The sequence below is a fragment of the Leuciscus leuciscus genome, assembly GCF_965113295.1.
Source record: "Leuciscus leuciscus genome assembly, chromosome: 10".
NCBI lineage: Eukaryota > Metazoa > Chordata > Actinopteri > Cypriniformes > Leuciscidae > Leuciscus > Leuciscus leuciscus.
The window spans coordinates 37,348,484-37,371,069 of record NC_138734.1 but is presented as its reverse complement, the minus strand read 5'-3'; the positions used below and the strand labels follow the sequence as shown (position 1 = coordinate 37,371,069).

Genomic DNA, 22,586 nt, shown 5'->3' with positions numbered 1-22,586 from the left:
TAAAAGGATTATTGAAAACTATAGAGACTTCAGGTCTGTACACACATAATTCATTACTACTTCATTAGAAAAGGATGGCAATCTATGATCGTCAAATATGTTTGTTTTTATAAATATATATATATATGTATGCCATGCATGAATGTAACCACTTCATCTAGGGCAGCAGAAAAATGGGTTGTCTGCACGTTTTGCCTAAAAACGTACGACCCGGCTTGTATTTAAAGGGTTAGTTCACCCAAAAATGAAAAACTTGTCATCAATTACATACCCTCATGTTGTTCCAAACCTGTAACACTTTCGCTAGATATTTGAAATGAAATCTGAGAGCTTTCTGTTCCTCTATTGACAATCCACACAACTACCACTTTGTTGCTACAAAAAGTTCATAAAGAGATTGTAAAACTAATCCATATGAATCGAGAGGTTTAGTCCAAATTTTCTGGAGAGACTCGATTGCTTTATATGATGAACAGATTTAGGCTTTTATTCACAGAAACATTGATCAGCGAACGTAAACAGAAGCTTAACCGTATTGCTTGACGCGTGAGAACAAATCTCATCTGTTCTTGTAGAAGCTCAAATGTGCTGCCAACACGAGAATTAAAGGAACCGTAAGAAATGTATTTCAATTAATCAGAAAATGGCCCTGATATGTCACTAGACATTAAGAAATCATGTTCATTTCAAATACTTATATCACTGACAACAGTAGTCCGGCCAGGATATTGTAATTTAAAAGTGAAGTTGCAGCCCTCAACTGATGTTGATGTAGTCATGTTGTGTTTTGGCCTGATGCTCCACCCTCCACCTATCTACCAATCACGAAGTCAGTAGTGTTTCGGCATCCGTGTTGCCATCTCTGCTCTAGTTACCACAGCTGCAGCTACAAACGTGTCGGATTAAAAATGTCTAACGTTACGAAACCTAAAAGAACTTACTGTGTAGGACTCGTCACTTGCCATTGGAAGCTCCTTGTAGCAGCCTACGTTCCTGCTGGATCCTGCAGCCTAACTGGCAACCTCGAGTCAGGGGGGAGGGGGAGGGGATACACTGCTCTACAGTTTGGCCACAATCTTACATACGGTTCCTTTAAATTAAATCTGTTCATCATATAAAGCGATCATGTCTCTTCAGAAAATATTATAGTGTGTATTCAGGAGTAGATTTTAAAGTTATATTTTTATTTCACTGACGTTGATATCCATTCAAATGTGCATTTAGTGATTTAACGTTTATGTATTTTTCTTGCTTATTTGTTTGCTGCTTGTTTACTTCATCATTCATAATCTGAATTTGAGTTTGATGATGTTTTGTTTTTACCATATAGCCTATACTGTATATATTTACACATTAAAGACATATATTACATATTAAGTCTTATTCATTGTTACATTTATCACACATCCCAATACATACCGCATAAATGTTATGAATGTAACCAATGTAAATGAATTGTATCCAATGTGATTCAGTTAATTGACACTGGTAATGTCTGCTGACAAGTCCAGATGTTTGAGGCTAAATTTCAAAGTTGTAAGCTGAACATTTTCTTTAAAAAGTAAATAAATACAAAAAAGTGTTATGGTACTTTTGTTTTCTGTTTACGCCAGAGAAGGAAACCATCTGTTTTGAAATCCCCAGCAACAGCACTTTCAAAACATGTCCCGAACCATTGTGTTCAGCAGTCCGCCACTGATATTATATGTGTTGCTTCAACTTTTACATCTCCATGAATAAAAAGAGATTAGCTGTTTCAGCCACTGTGCTTTCGGGTGTCTGAGAGGCGGCTGAGGTTTAGGAGCAGCTCTGTGGAGTAGAAGGAATGTTACTTTGGGGACTTGGCTCTTACCAGCAATGTCTCTGAATAATGCACATGCAGAGAGAGAGGAGGGGAGATCGAGCAGACAGGAGGCTTAGACCACAAAAGCGCCTCTGTCATTCAGTTGCCTCCTGAATAAAACACAGCCAGAGAACCACTTGAGCTAGAAGCAGCTAGCAAGGAAATAAAGAAAGGGAGAGTAAGAAAGTGGATAAAGCTACAAAAATACACAAAGACAACAACAAGATATAGTGGATGCCCAATATTTATATACAGTATATACAGTATGTTTTATATAACAAATATAAATGAATTATTTCAAAGTCAAAGTTGAACTGCAAAGTTAACATACATTTCATGTTCACAACGGTGAATGCGGGAGTGTTTGGGTATAACCTGTTTGAAAACCAGTTTTTTCTAGGTTAAAATTAAGAGTAGAAAAATGAGAAAACTAATATTCTAATAATCGCCCTCCGCTGCTCCAGTTGTACGGATTATTAACGCATTTAGGCCTATTGCAACTACATTTCATCTTTTTCTCATCAAACAACCAGACTAACGAATGGCTCGACACAACCCGTACCGAAGAGCCTAGACAGGGCTTTCTTCTGTGTAGACCAGCAGTTCTCAAGTGCCAGGGGGTCCGTGAAAATAATTTGCTATACATAGTTATAAGCACAATATCAGAGGAGGAAGAGTGCGTTCCTGAACAGCAGCACGATATTGATTTTATACAATTACAATACGTTAATAGTTCTAAATAGCCTAAATCCTTCAGTGTCCTTGGCCTGAAAACTTTCCAGCAGTTTAGCTGCTTGAGATGCTTTCTGAAGCGAAGACAGAAGCCGAAACATAACGATGTATCTTGTCCAAAAACCTGCTTGAGCGTTTTAAACTATTATTTATTTTATTATAATGTATTAATTGAAAAACGGACTTTAGATGTTGAATATTCAAATTCAGCTTTCCAACGAAAATCAGCGCTGTTATTAAGAAATAAACTGGGGGTGCAGGTTAAGATTATTCGCTTACAATGCATTTATGATTTAGTATGGGGTGGTGCTTGAGACCATATTTCTCATTTTGTGTTTCTGTGGGAAAAAAGGCTATAAGGCTATGAGGATACGCTAAAAGCTAAAAGCTAAATGTAAAATGTTTTTCTCTATTTAACAGCATTAGGCTATCTTACAATACTGAAAGACTCCTTCCCTAGATCGCATGTCTTGTGTGGCTGGATGTTGGGCTCGTAAACAATAATAACGTTGTTCATCCAACCTTTACTGAAATATAAACGTGGGAGCGATCAGCCGACAAAGGATTCTGCTTGGTTTTAAAGCCTTCACTTATGATCTCTCATATGCAGGTGGGCATGCATACGCAAAATCCACTTAAAGATAGATTGCATCATCCCATAAATGTTGCCGTTAGACGAACTTAGAGGCTTTTGCATCTGAAGTCTTCATATGTTGTTACAATGCTATCCTTTGTCTTAGTGTGTGAATTTAATCAGCCCAGTGACAGCAGATGAAAATGATCTGTTTATATAACACCAGTGCTCATTAATGTGTGTTGTCATTGACAAATAAATAAATACAGTTTATATATATATATATTTTTTTATTTTTTTTTATTTTTTATTATACATGCATTCATATAACACATGTACAAACACAATTTAAATATTAAATATTTGAAATTACACAAAATTTTAGTGAATATGGTACATAAATAGCCAATTTGCTCTAAGCGGCCTTAAATTACTAAATTATTAAAGTGTTTAATAATTTCTAAATCTAAGTGAAATTGAGAGATAGGAGGGTCTAACCCAGTGGTTCTCAACCTCTCCTGCAGGGACCCCCTGACAGGCCATGTTTCTGTTTTAACCCTGAAATGGCACACCTGATTCAATTAATTAAAGGCTTAATGAGTAGTTGACTAAGGGCGCTTTCACACTGGCAGTTTAGTGCGGACCGGGGCACGGTTCGCATGAAAAATCGCTAATGTGAACGCTGTCATCGGACCCGGGTGCGCACTAGAGTACCGAACCCGGGACTACCTGGAGGAGGTGGTCTGAGCTCGGTTGCTCCCGAACCGTGGCGCGGTTCGCGTTAATGTGCAAGCAACACGGACTCGGGTGCGCGCTTGTTCAGGAAGTATAGTATCCCGCGCATGCGTATCACTGTCGATATCATTGTTTCCTCACACACGACAACCATGAGTGGCAGGGGAACGATGTGGGACACTGAAGAGGTGAGGTGCCTCATTCAAATTTGGGAAGAACAAACCATACAATAACCATACATACAAACCATACATAAAACAAACCATACATAAAAAAAAATCTTCTGCGAGCAGCAGAAACACGGCGTCCCCTGGATATGTGCTGAATTACACCATGTAATGAACATAAACGTAGTTGTCTCTCACTATGTTGTGCATAATAGCACCAAAAAAACAGACAAATTACAGCTATGCTCAGTCGAGTTGTATTCTCCATGCGTTTTCCGTGTGCGTTTGCGATGACGTAAGATCACTGCAAACGCACCTGGCCTGGGTTCGATACAACTAATTGAGTGTGAAACCAGACCAACGCTGCAGGGGGCGCCGGGAACTAGCGCACTCGGGTTCGGACCGCAGCAAACGAACCCAGTGGAAAAACGCCCTAATTGATTAATTGACTAATTCCTACTCTTCCTACTCTAATAACTACTCATTCATTGAATCAGGTGTGCCATTTCAGGGTTAAAACAGAAACATGGCCTGTCAGGGGGTCCCTGCAGGAGAGGTTGAGAACCACTGGTCTAACCAATGCACTTTTCCCGGGTCAGCTGGGACCTGGGCTGAAGGCTGCTCTGAGTTCTCTGGTTCAGTTGGGAAGTGGTTATCCGAGGGGCTTGATGGTTGTAGCTCCTCAGTTTAAGATTCTGCTGCATCTTGTTGTCAATTTCAACACATAGTTTTTGTGGAGGCGTCTGACATAAACCTACATTGTCCTGTTGAGGGAACAGATACATATAATCGTACAATGTTGGGCAGGTTTAATGAGTGCTTCTTAGACTAAATCTAAAGGTGTATTTTTTTATATCATTTTGAAATTTAAAACGATTTTAAATAAAGGACCTTGAAAACATAGTAGCATAGTTAAAGGCAATGTTTTCTTTTTTGAATAAATCTTCAAATGAGTAATAACAAGAGATAGAAGGGACTTACAGAAGCTTCAGTGCTCCATGGACACACTCTCTCACTCCAACTGGGCATGGGTGTTCCCTGGGGAGACCCGGGAGGTTGCTGTAGGGAACGTGGTGGAACAAGAGTTCTGGAGAACACAAGTTCATCCTGTGTGGATCTGGAGAACACAAGTTCATCATGTGTGGATCTCGAGAACACATGCATCCTGTGTGGATCTGGAGGACACATGTCCATCCTGTGTGGATCTGGAGGACACACGTCCATCCTGTGTGGATCTGGAGAACACATGTGCACCCTGTGTGGATCTGGAGGGCACACGTGAAGCCTGTGTGGATCTGGAGAACACATGTGCACCCTGTGTGGATCTGGAGAACACATGCATCCTGTGTGGATCTGGAGAACACATGCATCCTGTGTGGATCCGGAGAACACATGTCCATCCTGTGTGGATCCGGAGAACACATGTCCATCCTGTGAGGATCTGGAGGACACATGCATCCTGTGTGGATCTGGAGGACACATTTTTCATTCTTGTTGTGTACTGAATATGATTCATTTAAGGATTTGTCATACAGTAAGGGGAAGTAAAATATGCCTAGTCTACATGTTAATAGTGTTTATAATGCTAATGTTGTATTTTATTTACTGGTCTTTTACACTATTGCTGAATAGGCTAATAATAAAATGTGGTTTTTACAACGATGTGACTCGCATGTGTGTTTCTCTCTCTCATCATAACCCAGTGTGACTTAGCCTACACTCAGGTGCATGCGATATTATACTCAATATTAATGAAATAAATACATTTAATGTCAGAGAATGCACAACCGCAGTATTTAAAATATTTAATTTACTACTAATTATATTGATTTATATCTTAATGTATTATTATTTTTTAACTTACTGGGCGACCATGGTAGGCTATGACAGCCATCATTTAGGCTACCCTGCAGCTGATGCATGCAAGTGTATGTGAATTTATATCTACACAGAAGAAAGTGTATAGGCTACATTTCATCTTTTTCTCATCAAACAAACAGACTAACGAAAGAAGTTGACAGAAGGAAGTTGAGATGGGAGGCTGCTCAAAACGCAATGAGCGATGCCAGGATAAAACTCAAGCCGGTAGCAACCACCCAAGAAACCTTAGCAACCACCTAGTAACACCCTAGCAACCACCCAGGATACCTTAGCAACACCATACCAGCAACCATCCAGAACACCTTAGCAACCCACTAGAAAGACCCTAGCAACCGAGTGGCGAGTTTTCCCTTTGCAAGCACCACTCACATTTTCTTCAGTTTTTGTCACAGGCCCATGAATGAGGTGTCAAAACGTGCAGCCTATTTAGGAATGGTGTGCTATGACTTTTATAAGCGATCGGGTGTACGATGCTTGCCCCATGGGCAAAAAAGTGGCAAAAAAGCTGCATAGACTTAACATTGCGAAAAACTTTGATGACACATAGCTCTGAGCGAGAATTTCGCAGAGAGGTGTAATTTACCACATTTGAAGAGGCTGACAGGCTCTGTAAAAATATACCTCAAACTGGGGCAAAAGTTGTACCCCTGGGGGGCAAGAGCTGCCCAACGTTGCCCCATTGACTTATGGTTAATGTCGGCCTAACTAATCTTTCTTTCTTTTTTCTTTCTTTCTAACTAATCTTTCTTTTTAATATTTCTTTCTTTCTAACTAATCTTTTTTCTTTCTTTCTTTCTTTCTTTCTTTCTTTCTTTCTTTCTTTCTTTCTTTCTAACTAATCTTTCTTTCATTCTTAACTAATCTTGATGATCTATCTATCCATCCATCCATCCATCCATGGTCATGCTAAATCATGCTAAATCACGTGTTAACCATGGTAAATCATGCTAGCAATGTGGTAAACCATGACATTTTGTGATTCTAGGGAGCACACTTTAAATTACACACTTCAGCTTTATCATCAGCCAGATTAATCAATAATCACAGCACACAATAACCTACATTACCCTGGTTAATCAAACAGAGCAGACTTGATAAAGGAAAATAATAGATGTCTATTACAGTAAATAGATCTAATTTCATGCATTGATTTTTTCAGACAGAATCATATTGAGATTGTGAATGCCACTTCATGAGGTAATTAAAAAAACAGTGGTTTAAATTATTATACTGTTGTATATATGTATATGTAATAAGTAAAATCAAGGGTCAGCTTTAGCCATGTTTTTTTATATCCTTCGATGATTCCACCTAATGTGGTCATCCATTTGAATTTCATTTGTTATCGAGAAATCATAGGAGTCCTATATCATAGGAATCAATTGGTTTGTTTAAAACACAGAAGAACTGTAAACCTTACAAACATGTTAGTGTCCTTTTGACCTAAAGTGGCTGCATGCCTTTTCCCAAATCACTGAAGTGACCTCGACATCCGGGTTAGCGGTAGCATGAGCCATCAGGCAAGTGTTATTTAAATAAACTCCAGATGAACTTACAATCTTCCCAATGCCTTGTTTTATGAGTACAGAACCTATTTGTACTACTGTAGAAGTTTGGTACCATTCTGGGCATTATTAGTGGGGTAATTTACGAGATACACCCTAGGATCCATTAGGGCCTGCACTAAGCCATTCGGCTGATATCTCTAAATAAGCTCTAACTTTAATAATGTTCGACTAAGGGAAAAAAAGCTTCTGGGGGGGTGTTTGGTTCGAGGTCATGGTGCAAAGGACCCTAGGTTGATTTTACTCCGAACCATCCCTTTAAATGCTCTGGAGAGGAGATAAACATGGCGAACTGTGTACAGCTCTCTCAGGGCGGGGTCTATGCTAATAGGGCAGAGTCCGTCAGCACTCGTGGGCGGGGCCTGTGCAATGTGACGTCTCAAAATCTACTACCTGCAAACGCTTGTTCAGAGACACTGCTTATGATTTATGGGGATGAGGTGGATTTTTACCATTATAGGGTGGTTGTGTACACACACTGCCAACACACATTTATGTTCAAACACCATGTAAAAGTAAATTTTGCATAATAGGTCCCCTTTAATGCAATCTGGTTGTTATATTTGTGTTATGTAACAAGGCCGCTGCAAATGTGTCTATTTACAACGTGATTTTTGCAGCGTTGAGTATTATAGCCAATCACAGGCATTTCTGTTGAAAATAGTGACCAATCAGAAGTGTTTAAGTTTAAGTTTTTAGTGAATTGACACCACAGGAAGTGAAACTGAAATGGCTGATGACTCGTTTCAGAAGTTCAGAATCGGTTCTTTCTTTTAGAAGACAATAACTTTATTTGTTTTGCACTGTGATATTTAAAACTTTGCAGACATTTTACATTTACAAACAGCTATATTACACACTGCATAAAAGGTAATATAAAAAACAAAAAAGCATGATATGGGCAGTTGAATGCACTGCTATGCTATTTTGCATGTTTTCATTTGTTTATATACACCACCATTCAAAATTTGGAAATTCATAAAAATAAAAAATAAACGAACACTGCTAATTTGCAAGGACATATAGAAATAATCAAACGTGACAGTAACAGTAAAAACATGTATAATGCTTTAATTACAAAAGTTTTCTATTTCTAATAAATGCTGATCTTTTGAACTTTCTATTCATTAAATAATCCTATCTTGGTTTTCACACAAATATTAAACAGCACAGCTGTTTTCAACATTGATAATAATAAGAAATGTTTATTGAGCAGCAAAGCAGCATATTAGAATGATTAGGATCATGTGACACTGAAGACTGGAGTAATGATGCTGAAAATGTAGCTTTGCCATCACAGGAATAAATTACATTTGAAATATTTCACAACTTTCCTGTATTTTTGTATTTTATACAATGAATGCAGCCTTGTTGAGCAAAAGAGACTTCTTTCAAAAAATATGAAAATCTTACAGACCCCCAAAGGTAGTAGGCTATACAGCGGGGGAAATAAGTATTGAACACGTCATCATTTTTCTCAGTAAATATATTTCCAAAGGTGCTATTGACATGACATTTTCACCAGATGTTGGTAACAACTCAAGTAAGCCCTACATACAAAGAAACAAACAAAAATAAGTTCAGAAATTAAGTTATGTGTAATAATGTGAAATGACACAGGGAAAAAGTATTGAACACATGAAGAAAGGGAGGCACAAAAAGGCATGGAAAGCCAAGACAACTGCTGAAAACTTACAGTAATTAAAAAGCAATCCAGCCCCCTGTCAGTGGAAATTAATAACAGCTGGTTCAGTCCCAAATGATGGCCTACAAAAAGGTCTCATTGCCAAGGTGTCACACAAGACACATCTCATGATGGGTAAAAGCAAAGAGCTGTCTCAAGACCTTCGCAACCTAATTGTTGCAAAACATAATGATGGCATTGGTTATAGGCGCCATTCTAAGCTTCTGAATGGTCCAGTGAGCACTTTTGGGGCCATAATACGGAAGTGGAAAGATAATAATTTCACCATAAATTTGCCTCGACCAGTGCTCCTCGCAAGATTTCTGATAGAGGAGTCAAGTCAAGTCAAGTTTATTTGTACAGCGCTTTTCACAATACAGATTGTATTAAAGCAGCTTCACAGTATTAAATTAAAATAATACGAGGAGTGAAAAGAATAATCAGAAGAGTTGTCCAAGAGCACACACCAAGTTGTATGGTGTTTTTAGGGTAATGTGCACTGCCATTTCTCCTCCAAATATGGTGTGTATTATGGCATCCAAACAGTTCAATTTTGCTCTCATGTGACCACACTATATTCTCACAGAATTTCACTGGCTTTTCCAAATGTTGTGCAGCAAACTTTAAATGAGCTTCAACATGCTTTTTTTTCGGGAGTCTTGCGTGGTGAGCGTGCATACAGGCCATGGCGGTGGAGTGCATTACTTACTGTTTTCTTTGAGACAACAGTACCTGCTATCTGCAGGTCTTTTTGAAGCTCTCCACAAGTGATCCTTGGCTCTTGGACAACTCTTCTGATTATTCTTTTCACTCCTCTATCAGAAATCTTGCGAGGAGCACTGGTCGAGGCAAATTTATGGTGAAATTATTGTCTTTCCACTTCCGTATTATGGCCCCAAAAGTGCTCACTGGACCATTCAGAAGCTTAGAATGGCGCCTATAACCAATGCCATCATTATGTTTTGCAACATTAGGTTGCGAAGGTCTTGAGACAGCTCTTTGCTTTTACCCATCATGAGATGTGTCTTGTGTGACACCTTGGCAATGAGACCTTTTTGTAGGCCATCATTTGGGACTGAACCAGCTGTTATTAATTTCCACTGACAGGGGGCTGGATTGCTTTTTAATTACTGTAAGTTTTCAGCAGTTGTCTTGGCTTTCCATGCCTTTTTGCGCCTCCCTTTCTTCATGTGTTCAATACTTTTTCCCTGTGTCATTTCACATTATTACACATAACTTAATTTCTGAACTTATTTTTGTTTGTTTCTTTGTATGTATGGCTTACTTGGGTTGTTACCAACATCTGGTGAAAATTTCATGTCAATAGCACCTTTGGAAATATATTTACTGAGAAAAATGATGACGTGTTCAATACTTATTTCCCCCGCTGTATATACAGTATGAGGAATGGTCAAGATGAGGCTAAAATAATCAACATCATTCTGTATTTCATCCCTCACACACTGAAATGCAGACTTGTTTTAGATATGAATAATTTGATTCTCTTTTTCAGAGCATGCGGCTTTGATCTCACTTATGACCTTATTCCACCTGAAGTTAAACGTCAAAAAAGTGTGTGTGATTGGACACACTCCCCCCCCACCACCCTCATATTTCTCATCTCTGTCTTCTGTAATCTGTTTTGACAAACCCTCAGGGTCACCACTGCATCTTACAAGTATTTAATGAATTAAGTTATTTCTGTTTGATTATTAACTATTCATTTTATCTCTGATTTCTATGTCCAAGTAGATTCTAAAAGGATATGGACCGACATGTGTCCATGGTACAAATTCCTCGTTGTGTTTAATCACTAATGGATTATATGTTTGGTCAGATTAGCATTAGCATAAAGCTGCATAAACGCAGCTGCGTTGCAACCTTGGCTGTTCAAACCGAGGCCACCAGTTCATTCGTTTAATCCCAGCTCTCAACTTTATTAATAACAAGATCATGATTGACCTCGCAGCTGCAGTCACTTTTGGCTGTTTTAAATCCTACATCATGTGCTCTTTGACCCTCAGGCCAGTGATTTCGTGGCCCTGCGATGCTTACATGACGCACTGTGGCAGATTGGGGATTTGAGTTCAAACTGAAAATATTTATCAACATTTCATTATGTGATTTGAAATTATGAATGGATTCTGACATTTCAGACTTACAAAATGTTGGCATTTTGAAAGCTGATTGCATTTATTTATTAATATATTGATATTATAACTAATTATAAAGGACAACTTGACTTTTGTTCTTTATTATTTTATTTTATTGCACAAATTAGGCTTGTGAAACCAATGGCGTATAAATGAACCACTTAAGGAAAAAATACATTTAAATGTATAACTGTATAAATGTATAATGATGGGAAAATCACCAGATTCGAACAAGCTTCTTCCTACTCTGAACTTTGACTTTAAAGTACTTTCCACAAATTTTGGTATTTTTAAAATAGATTTTCAACATTGATTACACCAATGACACAAAACAAACAAGGGAAATCATGTATTGTTCTTAAATTATTTATTATTCATTAGGTTTTTTTACTTTTAAAAACTTTTTTTTTTACGTATTACTTTATTTTAATGCGCTTTTTGTACAATTGTTGGACATTGCACTAATGCTTAAAAACTAAATAAATAATTGTAAATCTCATAAGCGGTGTACTAGATGATTAATGGGACAAAGACTTTTTTAGGCACCTGAAAATTCCAATGTTTTTTTAAACATGCAAAACAATATAGTCAAATGATAAAAAAAAAAAAAATTTTTTATAGAATGCTAAAATTATGCATTTTGCATTAAGTTTCTTGACTATTTTTCATGACTAATACATTTTGATAATGACCTAACAAATATAATTTCATAAATTCAAACTTGGCCACATGGCATTAAGGACAGTATAGATGTAATTACAGATATGTAGATGCAGTTTGTCCATGCAGGTCGGCTAGCGCTAACATTAGTACTGCCAATATTGGTTTTTACAGTGAGGAATCAATATCTTGACTGTGATTTATCTCAGAAACAGAAGAAGAGAGTGCAATAAATACTCTTGTAAAGATGCAGGATTACTTCAGGAGATGGAGAAAATTGATACTAAGATGGAAATTGCTGAAAAACAACATACAGATTTATCCATAATTGAGTCTAATTAATCTACTTAAAAAATATTATTTTGTGAATGCCTAGCAACTAAAAAGCCTTGCCTATTGTTAATGGCTAGCAACAAGTTACTACCTAGTCCTAGTGGGTATACACACAAAAACACAGACACACCTCCCACAAGACAAAAAACCTGACAGATGTGCGCATCCTCATGCAAGTCAAACACTTCCTTCTTCCTGTAGCACTAATTAAAATGTACCTAGTGGAATGTGATACATGGGAACAATTACTTACTGCTGCTGATGTTGACTCCTGAAATTAATGCTGAATCTTCACTCATTAACTACAGGATGTGCATGAGATTTCTCTAAACAAAACCCTTTAAATAACTTGAGGTGACAATGCTACAGCTTGAAAATGAAGTAAGTCGTCATGAAGGCCTATGACCTGTTTATCATGTACAGATGCTGACCAGTGGTTTTAATGTTGCATGCGTCAGCCACTAATCATGTTTAACTGAATCGGGCTTTGACCTGAATGACTACGGAAGCATTTATAATGTCTTTGTCACCATGGATTCAATGCCTATAGAGTTGAAAACCACAGGTTTTTTTCAAGAATAGGTTAATTGAAAATTACGTTGAAAATTATAGTAATGCAGCCATCTGTTTTCCTTTTGAAATTGCTGTGATAAGGTTTGCGTCACCCCAACACGAAAAGTCACCCCTAACAAAAAGTTAGCTTTTTGGATTTCATACCTATGCATGTATACATGTGTTGTTTTATGACAACAACAACAACAACAACAACAACAAAAAAAGCTATCTGTTAAAATGATGACAGTGTTGCATGGTAATGAGAGATAGAGAGGTAAAAATACTGAAGATCTGGATTATGGGTCCCCCTGCTGGTTAGATAAAGGTAGAGCCATTTTGTTTATTTTATGTATTTTATTTTATTTTATTTTAAATTAAATTTTTTAAATGAAATGAAATAAAATAAAACCCTTCTGGTTAGATAAAGGGTCTTTGTTTATTTTTATTGTATTATTTGTATATGTATTATACAGGACTAAATATAGGACTAAATTTGACAAAGTAAAGCTTCTTTTTTTACCATGCCAATAAAGCTACGGATGGATGGATGGATGGATGGATGGATGGATGGATGGATGGATGGATGGATGGATGGATGGATGGATGGATGGATGGATGGATGGATGGATGGATGGATGGGTGGATGGATGGATGAATGGTTAGATGGATGGATGGTAGCCTACATACATAAATGTAGATACATACACACATAGATAGATAGATAGATAGATAGATAGATAGATAGATAGATAGATAGATAGATAGATAGATAGATAGATAGATAGATAGATAGATAGATAGATAGATAGATAGATAGATAGATAGATAGATAGATAGATAGATAGATAGATAGATAGATAGATAGATAGAATACATATACATAGATACACAAACAGACCACCTGTTCAGGTGGATAATGTATTTAAAATATTCCACTTCTTGAAGACGATCTTTTTTTTTTTCTCTAAACAACAACCTTAACATCATGAATGACAGTTAAATAAACAAAAAAATCCACACAAAACCCCGCACATCTGCCCAGCACACTCTCCTGTGCAGGTTGTGTTTGGTCATTGTGCTGTTTGGCGTGACAGTGTGGCATTATTCTAGGCTTTGTGTGAGTCTGTATTGTTCTCCTGTGGGATCCTTTGTTGAGTGAGGGGGTATAGTGGTGATGCTGCAGGGCATTGCTTTATGCTGACTCTGACCTGTGGGAATGGCAGGCACCAATATGGCCCTATGACTAGGCCACAAAGAGAGGAGGAGAAGGAGAGAGGAACAGCATCAGCAACGCACATCCCAAGAGAGCATCGATTTGGAAATGGACTAAAATACTTCTGGATTTTTAGACTCATCTGTTCAAGTCCAAGTGTAGTCATGCAGGAGAACCCAGGCTCTATAGGTGTGGATGGAGCATACGCTAGCAATGTACCTGCGTTCCTCACTAAACTCTGGACTCTTGTGGAGGACCCAGAGACCAATCATCTGATTTGCTGGAGTACTGTGAGTTCATCCTGATGGCATCCTATTTGATAGATATATTTGATGATAAACTGTGTAGATCTAAAATAGAAAGAAAATCAGGAAGAAAACCAACGTTGCCATTTAATTATGGAATTTTTGTCGGACTGTTGTGAGCCCTTGAGTAGATAGCCAGAGAAACACATTTAAAAGTTGAAATGCCAAGAACCTCCAAATATGATGATCCCTTGCAATGAAATGGCAGCTGTATTTATGTATTCAAAGCTATGCTTTATTGGCACGTATACAGACCCTTTTATAATGTTTGTGAAAAATAGTAAGCTTACTAAATTGAATAATCTGACTTTGTCATTTTCTACAGCTAAAACAAATTACTAAAATATTGGAATATATTTACTTGGTTAACAGTGGTATCTGTTTAAAAATAAATATTTTCCTATCCCAAATTGCAATATATATATTCAACATTTTCTGAGGAGAGCTGTAAGAGAGCTCTAGCGGGTCAGTGGTAAATGTAAAAGAATTTTAGTTGAAAAACTATATATTAAATATTTTTAATGTATACAAATATTTGTCTGGTATTGAAATTTAGTGTAGAAAAAATATTTATACTGTTAACTAAGCAAATACTTTGATAATTAGTTTTAGCTGTAGTAAATCTGAGAGAAATTTTCATATAACAAGTATATTTACAACATGGTTTAACAGTTTATATTAATGCCTTGTGTAAGCATATTATTCTTCATAATGGAAATATGTTGATCAGAGTTGAACTTTGAGGAAATGCGTTGATAAAGTTTTGAAATAAGACTGAAGGTGGATTTATTACTATTATTAGTGCTGATCTTGCTTAGGTCATCAGAATGATTAATAAGAAACACATCAAATTATCTATATTTATTCTGTTATTCATTCTGCATCCAGATGAAAATGTAATTTTAAATGAACATCAAAGGCATCAAAGGCATCAAAGGTCCAATCAAAGGCCAATCAAAATAATTATTGACTGAACTCGGAACCACAAAAATCATTGGCAAACTCTTTAAGATAATTAATTTTTATCAATACTTTGAGACTGCATAATGTTTATATTCATAATCTTCTGGTGAAAATGCCATCTATTTTTATTTGGCAATGAATCATCAGTACTGCACACATTAATTAATTTGCTAAAAATCCTGTGTATCAAAAATCATTTACATTCTGCTTATGTGTGCAAAAAAAGAAACAACATGCTTCTCTCTGATTTAACACAATCCTGTCTTAGTTTTGCATTTAAACTATGCCTTTCAGGAAAAGCTTGAGGAAGAACATTAAAAGTCTCCCCTCTCATAAACACATGCAACCTATTTTGTGCTATAATAAAAGCAGAGATGTATTTTCCCTTTTGCCTTGTTTTCTCTCATTCTAGACGGGCACCAGCTTCCATGTTTTTGACCAGGGCAGATTTGCTAAGGAGGTTCTGCCCAAATACTTCAAACACAATAACATGGCAAGCTTTGTACGCCAGCTCAACATGTGTAAGTATCAGCCTGCGCTGACAAACATCCCAAAACTCTCACAGACACTCCAGATTGAAGGAGTGTTTGTGCTAACCTCTCACTTCTCTCTCAGATGGCTTCAGGAAGGTGGTGAATATTGAGCAGAGCGGGCTGGTAAAGCCAGAGCGAGATGACACCGAGTTCCAGCACCTCTATTTCCTCCAGGGCCATGAGCATCTGCTTGAGCACATTAAGCGCAAGGTGAGACGTCTCATCTTTAAGTGATTCTCACTCTTGTTTTATTCGCTCTCATCCTCGGAGTCAGAGGCTCTTACACACACACACACACACATAGAGGAGAAGGCTGGAGGTTTGTTTACCCATTACTGCACGATAGTTTATATGTTTGTGTATTCACAGGTGTCAATAGTGAAAAGCGAGGAGACCAAAGTGCGGCAAGAGGACTTGAGTAAGCTCTTGTATGAGGTGCAGGTGTTACGCGGCCAACAAGAGAACATGGAGATGCAGATGCAGGATATGAAACAGTAAGACGTTTAACACACATCTTGAACACATACCCAATTAATCCCATGGCATCATTCACTGCCTATCCTCACCCTTAGTAACAAAGCAATTGAACCCCAAACAACAACTTGACTTTTCACCTCTATTATCCCTCTAACTTTTCACCTACTCCTGTAGTTGGCTCATTCATCGGCTTCTCTGCATTGTGAATCTCAGTGGTTTGGGGTTTTGTTTAAGCTGCCTCAATAGAACATTCAGTAGCTCACCTGACAGGTGGAGTCCAGCGGTCTGATCATATACCCATGTGTATATATTCATCTGAATAATCATCTATTTCAGTAGTTCTCAAATGTTTTCAGATGGTGGACCGCATCAACAGGAAAACATAAATTGCAGACCACCTTGCACTCGAATCAGAGTGAAATCAACAAATGCTTCCTCAAAACAATTACCTACCCTTTCAGTAGTGTACAAATTATCTATCTATCCATCCATCCATCCATCCATCTATCTATCTATCTATCTATCTATCTATCTATCTATCTATCTATCTATCTATCTATCTATCTATCTATCTATCTATCTATCTATCTATCTATCTATCTATCTATCTATCTATCTATCTATCTATCTATCTATCTATCTATCTATCCATCCACCCATCATCTATCTATCTATCTATCTATCTATCTATCTATCTATCTATCTATCTATCTATCTATCTATCTATCTATCTATCTATCTATCCATCCATCCATCCATCCATCCATCCATCCATCCATCCATCCATCCATCCATCCATCATCTATCTATCTATCTATCTATCTATCTATCTATCTATCTATCTATCTATCTATCCATCCATCCATCCATCCATCCATCCATCCATCCATCATCTATCTATCTATCTATCTATCTATCTATCTATCTATCTATCTATCTATCTATCTATCTATCATCTATCCATCCATCCATCCATCCATCCATCCATCCATCCATCTATCTATCTATCTATCTATCTATCTATCTATCTATCTATCTATCTATCATCTATCCATCCATCCATCCATCCATCATCTATCTATCTATCTATCTATCTATCTATCTATCTATCTATCTATCTATCTATCTATCTATCTATCTATCTATCTATCTATCTATCTATCTATCTATCTATCTATCCATCCATCCATCCATCCATCCATCCATCCATCCATCTATCTATCTATCTATCTATCTATCTATCTATCTATCTATCTATCTATCTATCTATATATATATCTATCTTGTAGGCAGAATGATGTTCTGTGGAGGGAGGTGGTGTCACTGAGGCAGAATCACACACAGCAGCAGAAAGTCATGAACAAGGTAAGAAACACAGCTCATGCCCACACTGGCTTTTATTGGAATAGATGCTGTTGTGCTGATTTAGTGACTGAGTAATGCTTAATCACTCTCTGATTCTCTGTTCTATCCATAGCTGATTCAGTTTCTGTTTAGCCAGATGCAGTCCAACACTCCCAGCACTGTGGGAATGAAGAGAAAGCTGTGAGTGCCCCCATTCATCTGTAACACACACTTCGACACAAACACTAATCTGAAGCACTCGATTTTGTATTGACACATATTCACAAACAAAAAAAAGAGCAAACAGAAAATAGCAATCAACAGCCTGATGCTCCAACACAAACACAGTAGAGGGAACGGCCAACTCAGCTGGAAACAGTCAGCTGATACAATTCACTGCCCTCGCTGCGATGAATGGAGCTGAATGCTGAGTCAGACCTCCTGAGCTCTTGCCCTCACACACGCACCCACAAACACGCACACACCTGAATTGTAGCGCATGACCCTCTACCTTCTATTAAAAGGTGCACCGTCAGCTAGTGTGACGCATGAGAACAAACTGGGTAAGAGGGACCGCAAGAGCCAGAGCCCTTTACCTTGCTGAAACTTTTAAGAGGCTAACTAATAACAACATTGTTCCAACGTTTCCAACGTCTTACCACTAGGGTGCAATCGGATTTTAGTTCTCAACAGTAGTCATAAGGTCTTTGTATTTGAACCCTTATTGATAATAATGTGGTTTCTTTCAATGTTATGCTGCATTTTTCCTTCTCTTCAGTCCTCTCATGCTGGATGATGGCTGCTCCACCCCTCCTGCCTCCAAATTCAGCCATAGCCACTCCATGGAGTCCTTGCAAGAATCTTTCTACATCCAGTCGGTGAGAAAGCTTTCATATTAAAGATTGAGGATCAGACAGAGAAGATTTTTCTCACTATCATGCCAACTGGTGTTTTGACGGCTTTCTCAATCAATAAAATATGACAAACACAGAATCTCTCTCATGTTCTCCCAGCCATCCACAGAAAGTGCATCCTGCTCCACTAGCGGTGTGATGACAGGAGGGCCAATCATTTCTGATGTCACTGAAATTTCACAGTCCACCACCATGGCTTTACAAATGCAGGCAGAGGAATCAAGGTGAGTGGGCCGACCTTCAGGGTTAAAGGATAGTTCACCCAAAAATGAAAACAGTATTTGTCCATACATTAAAACTGTATATTCATGTTGTTTTGGACCCCACTGACATGGACTATGGACACAGTCACACAAACATTCTTCAAAATATCGTCTTTTGTGTTCCACACAAGTAGCCTATGTAAGTCATACAGGTTTGGAACAATATAGGGTGAGAACAATGCAAACTATCCCTTTAGCCACTTTGTTTAGTAGGGCCCTGATTTCCGCAATGCGAAAAACGCATATGGATTCACGGAATTAATTCAGTCATAAAAATGGAATTTACTGTATAAAAGTTTCGGTTCAACTTGAAGAAATTATAACAGAAATATATTAGGATATTATTGTACAGTAGAATGTACTTCTCACAGTAATAATACAATAATAATACTTTATTAATTAATAACCCCCCTTTAAATAAATAATACTTAATTAAAAACAAATTTTATTCTTTACACAAAAAAAAATTAAGGAATTGTTTACATTTCAAATTGATTACATTTTAAAAGATTCAATAAAATGTTAATGTTATATGCAATCGTTTGATTACCAACGGTTTTGATAATACATTTTGTATTCAATTATAAAACACAGAATCCAGAAAAATTAAAGCAGACAACAGAATTTCTGGGGGGAAAAGAGCAAATGGATTTCAGTGGACCCTAGTTTTCCTTGGATTAATATGTGATCTGTTTGTTTAGGGAAAAGTGTCTGATGCTGATTAAGGAAGAGCCGGCGAGTCCTGGGGTGCAGGGACGAGGAGATGGTGTACCACTCGGCTCCTGTGAGGTGTGCCCTGAACCCCCCGTCCTCCCTGTTGCCATGGTACAGTCCGTCCTAGAGGGCCGAGGATCTAATTTGGGAGAGAGAAGGGCCAAAAGACCCATGCTGGAGAGGTATAATATATCATCAATGTCAAAGTAACAATACAACTTGGCACAGTTAAGACTTTTGTTTTAGACAGACAAGCACCACTCACATTTCAGTTTAACTTGTGTGTACATGTTAAAGACCAGAGATTCCTGATGGCGTGGAGAACGTTGACATGAGCCTGGAGGATTTACAGCTGCTTCTGAGAAGTCACCAGCAGAGCATGGAAAGCAGTGCTGCAGCAATGGATGTAAATATGAATCTTTACAGGGCGAGAGAGCGAATCCACTGTTTACACACATACAAGTGAATGAGAGGATCATAGTAACATACACACCCCAATTAACCAATAACCTCTACTCTTTCTCACAGCCTTTCACATTTAGTCTGCCTTTGAATGAGTGGAACTTCACAGAAATGGACCCAAACCTGAAATCAGTGAGTTTACCGGCACAATCAGCCGCATAATGGCTCAAAGTGACATCTGATAATTGCATGATCAAGTACCCATTATATGGACTGTTTTCTAAACTATTTATTTGTGCATTTGCAGGAGCTGGCTAATGCCCTCATCCCTGCTGCTGTGTCCCAGTACATGTTTCAGGGTCAGGAGGGAGAGACGTACCCGACCGCTGGCTATGAGGAGCAGTGAAGACCTGATATGACAGCCAGCACAGATCCCTCCTGGGAGATGAACAGGTAATGATCCACAGTTACTAACAGCCTGAAGATCCCTGTGATGTTAAAATCTACTGTCTAAAAAGTATAGTTTTATGCTATTAAAATCTACCTCACACTTACGGTTGTCTTGTTTATTGTTTCTCTAAGAGGGATCCATTTGAAAGCATGACACTTGGATTGCATATTATTCCAACATCAGAAGAGAAGGCTCAAATTTATCTGTAGATCTGGCGGTGAAATATCAAGTAAACTTGTACCGACCTGCCCTTCATGAAGATTCACTTAGTAGGCCATTGGTGGAAGATGGATTTTTACGAATCTTTTGGAGCAACTCTTTGGAGATGGAATATTTACAATAAACCTTTCTCAAAGCCAATAAGGAGTTCAGGCTACATCAAGATCATTTTGAAGATGCCAAAGAAAGGCAATATTAAGCATTTCCTTCCCCAACGACTACAACACATGTGAACTGTATGCAATATATCATAAATTATTGTGGCCCGAGTTTGAATGCACTTTACTCTGTGTGTTGGAGTTTCTGCTTTGTGGAGCTGTGATTTTAATTTTCCCTAAAACTTAACTGTAAAAGACAACATATTTTGTTAAAATTTACCTTATAATGAAGCACATACTTGTATTTCAATATATTTAAAGGCATATAAAAGTACTGGTTTAATCATATTATGTATGTATTAATGTGAGAGGTCTAGGGGTTAAAAATCAGACCTCACAGAAAGAAAACTGAAATAATGCACTGCTTTTTGCACAATTTAGTGTATTTTTCTCAGTAATATTCTGGAACATATTCTTAAGACATCAAGTATTTTTGTTTCAATTTATCTTTAAGTTGATCGACTAGCCTTGCAGAATTTATAGTTGTCTTTGATACGCTTATGATATATTGTGTGATATTTGCCCTCATTTGATACAAATGTATTGACCACATTGGTTGAATTCTTAATTAAGTAGCTAAAGATGACTAAAACAGCAATTGTTAATGCCTTTGAGATGAGCACTATACTTATGTATTATAAATATATCTTTTTTTAATTATTATTATACAATGTATTCTAATTTGATGTTTTCAGTTGACTGTTTTTTTAAACCCAACAACACAATTAGAGACTATCTAACAATGACAGTGCCTTAGGCTTTAGGAAAGAATGTGTTTATTGTTCCTGCCAAACCTCATGTAATGAGGGCAAATAAACACACGACATATGATAACATTTCAGAGACCATAATGCACTTTGTTATTACAGGGCAGCCATATAGCAATGCAAAATACCCTAGATCTCTTGCAAATGTGTTGAATTTTAAAATTGCAATACTGTTGCATTGATTTATATGATATCCCTAAAAAGCAATCTTGCTGCATTGATTTGTATGATTTCTCAAGGATGCAACATCTAATGATGACTTAGATGGGAACGATGATGGAATAAAATAAATTGCACTAGAGTGATAACTGTATTAGAAATAGCTTTTATTCAGTGTTAGTTTATAGACCTATACTCTTATTTTTGGCTACTCCCTAAAGCGCAATAATAAAATGGTTTATTTTGAGAAGGGTGCTTTTTCACATAGGTTTCAAGTCTTTCATTGTATACTTTGTTTTCATAATGTGGTTAATTGCACTAGTAAAAAATGAATGTAGAGTAACACAGCGAGACACAAAAGCACGAAAGCAAGAAAGGAAACCAATGTTGCATATTAATTCTGGATGTAGTCTGTTCCTGACTCCCACCACCATAATGTTAAAAATATGTACACACAAAAAGTGTCAAACAATAAACGTATTTTAAAAGCATGCAGGATCTCTCATTTTACTTCTTAAAATAAACGAATGAAGAGATCACATCAAAGTTATAAAGGCCTATGTAAACTGAAATATCTATCTTTCTGTTGTTCTGTTTTATAACAAGGTGATAACGCTATTAGAAGTATATTTTATTCGATGTTGGTTTCGCTATTCTTTATCACAAATCAATGGTTTAACTAAAAGGTTTATTTTGAGAAGGTTATTTTTTCATCATGTGATTACTTGCAATGGAAAATTAATAAATACATGTAGATTAGTCAAGTCAAGTCACATTCATTTATATATTTTAACACTATAGATTGATTAAACGAGCAAAAAA

General features: G+C 37.3%; 1 protein-coding gene and 2 long non-coding RNA genes across 3 annotated transcripts in view; 2 read left to right on the top strand and 1 right to left on the bottom strand.

The window, feature by feature from the left end:
• LOC309508127 overlaps nucleotides 1-22,586 on the top strand; it is a 746,145-nt gene that overhangs the window by 484,212 nt on the left and 239,347 nt on the right. The window lies entirely within an intron of this gene.
• hsf4 (heat shock transcription factor 4) lies at nucleotides 14,226-20,421 on the top strand. Its single transcript, XM_082181551.1, has 12 exons — nucleotides 14,226-14,385; nucleotides 15,776-15,884; nucleotides 15,979-16,106; nucleotides 16,266-16,390; nucleotides 17,663-17,738; nucleotides 17,851-17,918; nucleotides 18,496-18,595; nucleotides 18,731-18,855; nucleotides 19,596-19,790; nucleotides 19,906-20,014; nucleotides 20,137-20,202; nucleotides 20,318-20,421. Exons 1-12 carry the CDS (start codon nucleotides 14,260-14,262, stop codon nucleotides 20,414-20,416), a joined length of 1,326 nt encoding a protein of 441 aa, XP_082037677.1. The 5' UTR covers nucleotides 14,226-14,259; the 3' UTR covers nucleotides 20,417-20,421.
• Nucleotides 19,617-20,446, bottom strand: LOC309507383. The gene is made up of 3 exons (XR_014209132.1): nucleotides 20,390-20,446; nucleotides 19,874-20,026; nucleotides 19,617-19,747 (listed from the first exon to the last, which is right to left on the bottom strand). It is a non-coding gene; the product is annotated as an uncharacterized lncRNA (long non-coding RNA).

Bases quoted from the DNA above. Each gene is read 5' to 3' on its own strand.
- hsf4 (XM_082181551.1), top strand. From the start codon at position 14,260: ATGCAGGAGAACCCAGGCTCTATAGGTGTGGATGGAGCATACGCTAGC. The intron at 16,107-16,265 runs GTGAGACGTCTC...GTGTATTCACAG, and splicing joins TTGAGCACATTAAGCGCAAG to GTGTCAATAGTGAAAAGCGA. The intron at 18,596-18,730 runs GTGAGAAAGCTT...ATGTTCTCCCAG, and splicing joins AATCTTTCTACATCCAGTCG to CCATCCACAGAAAGTGCATC.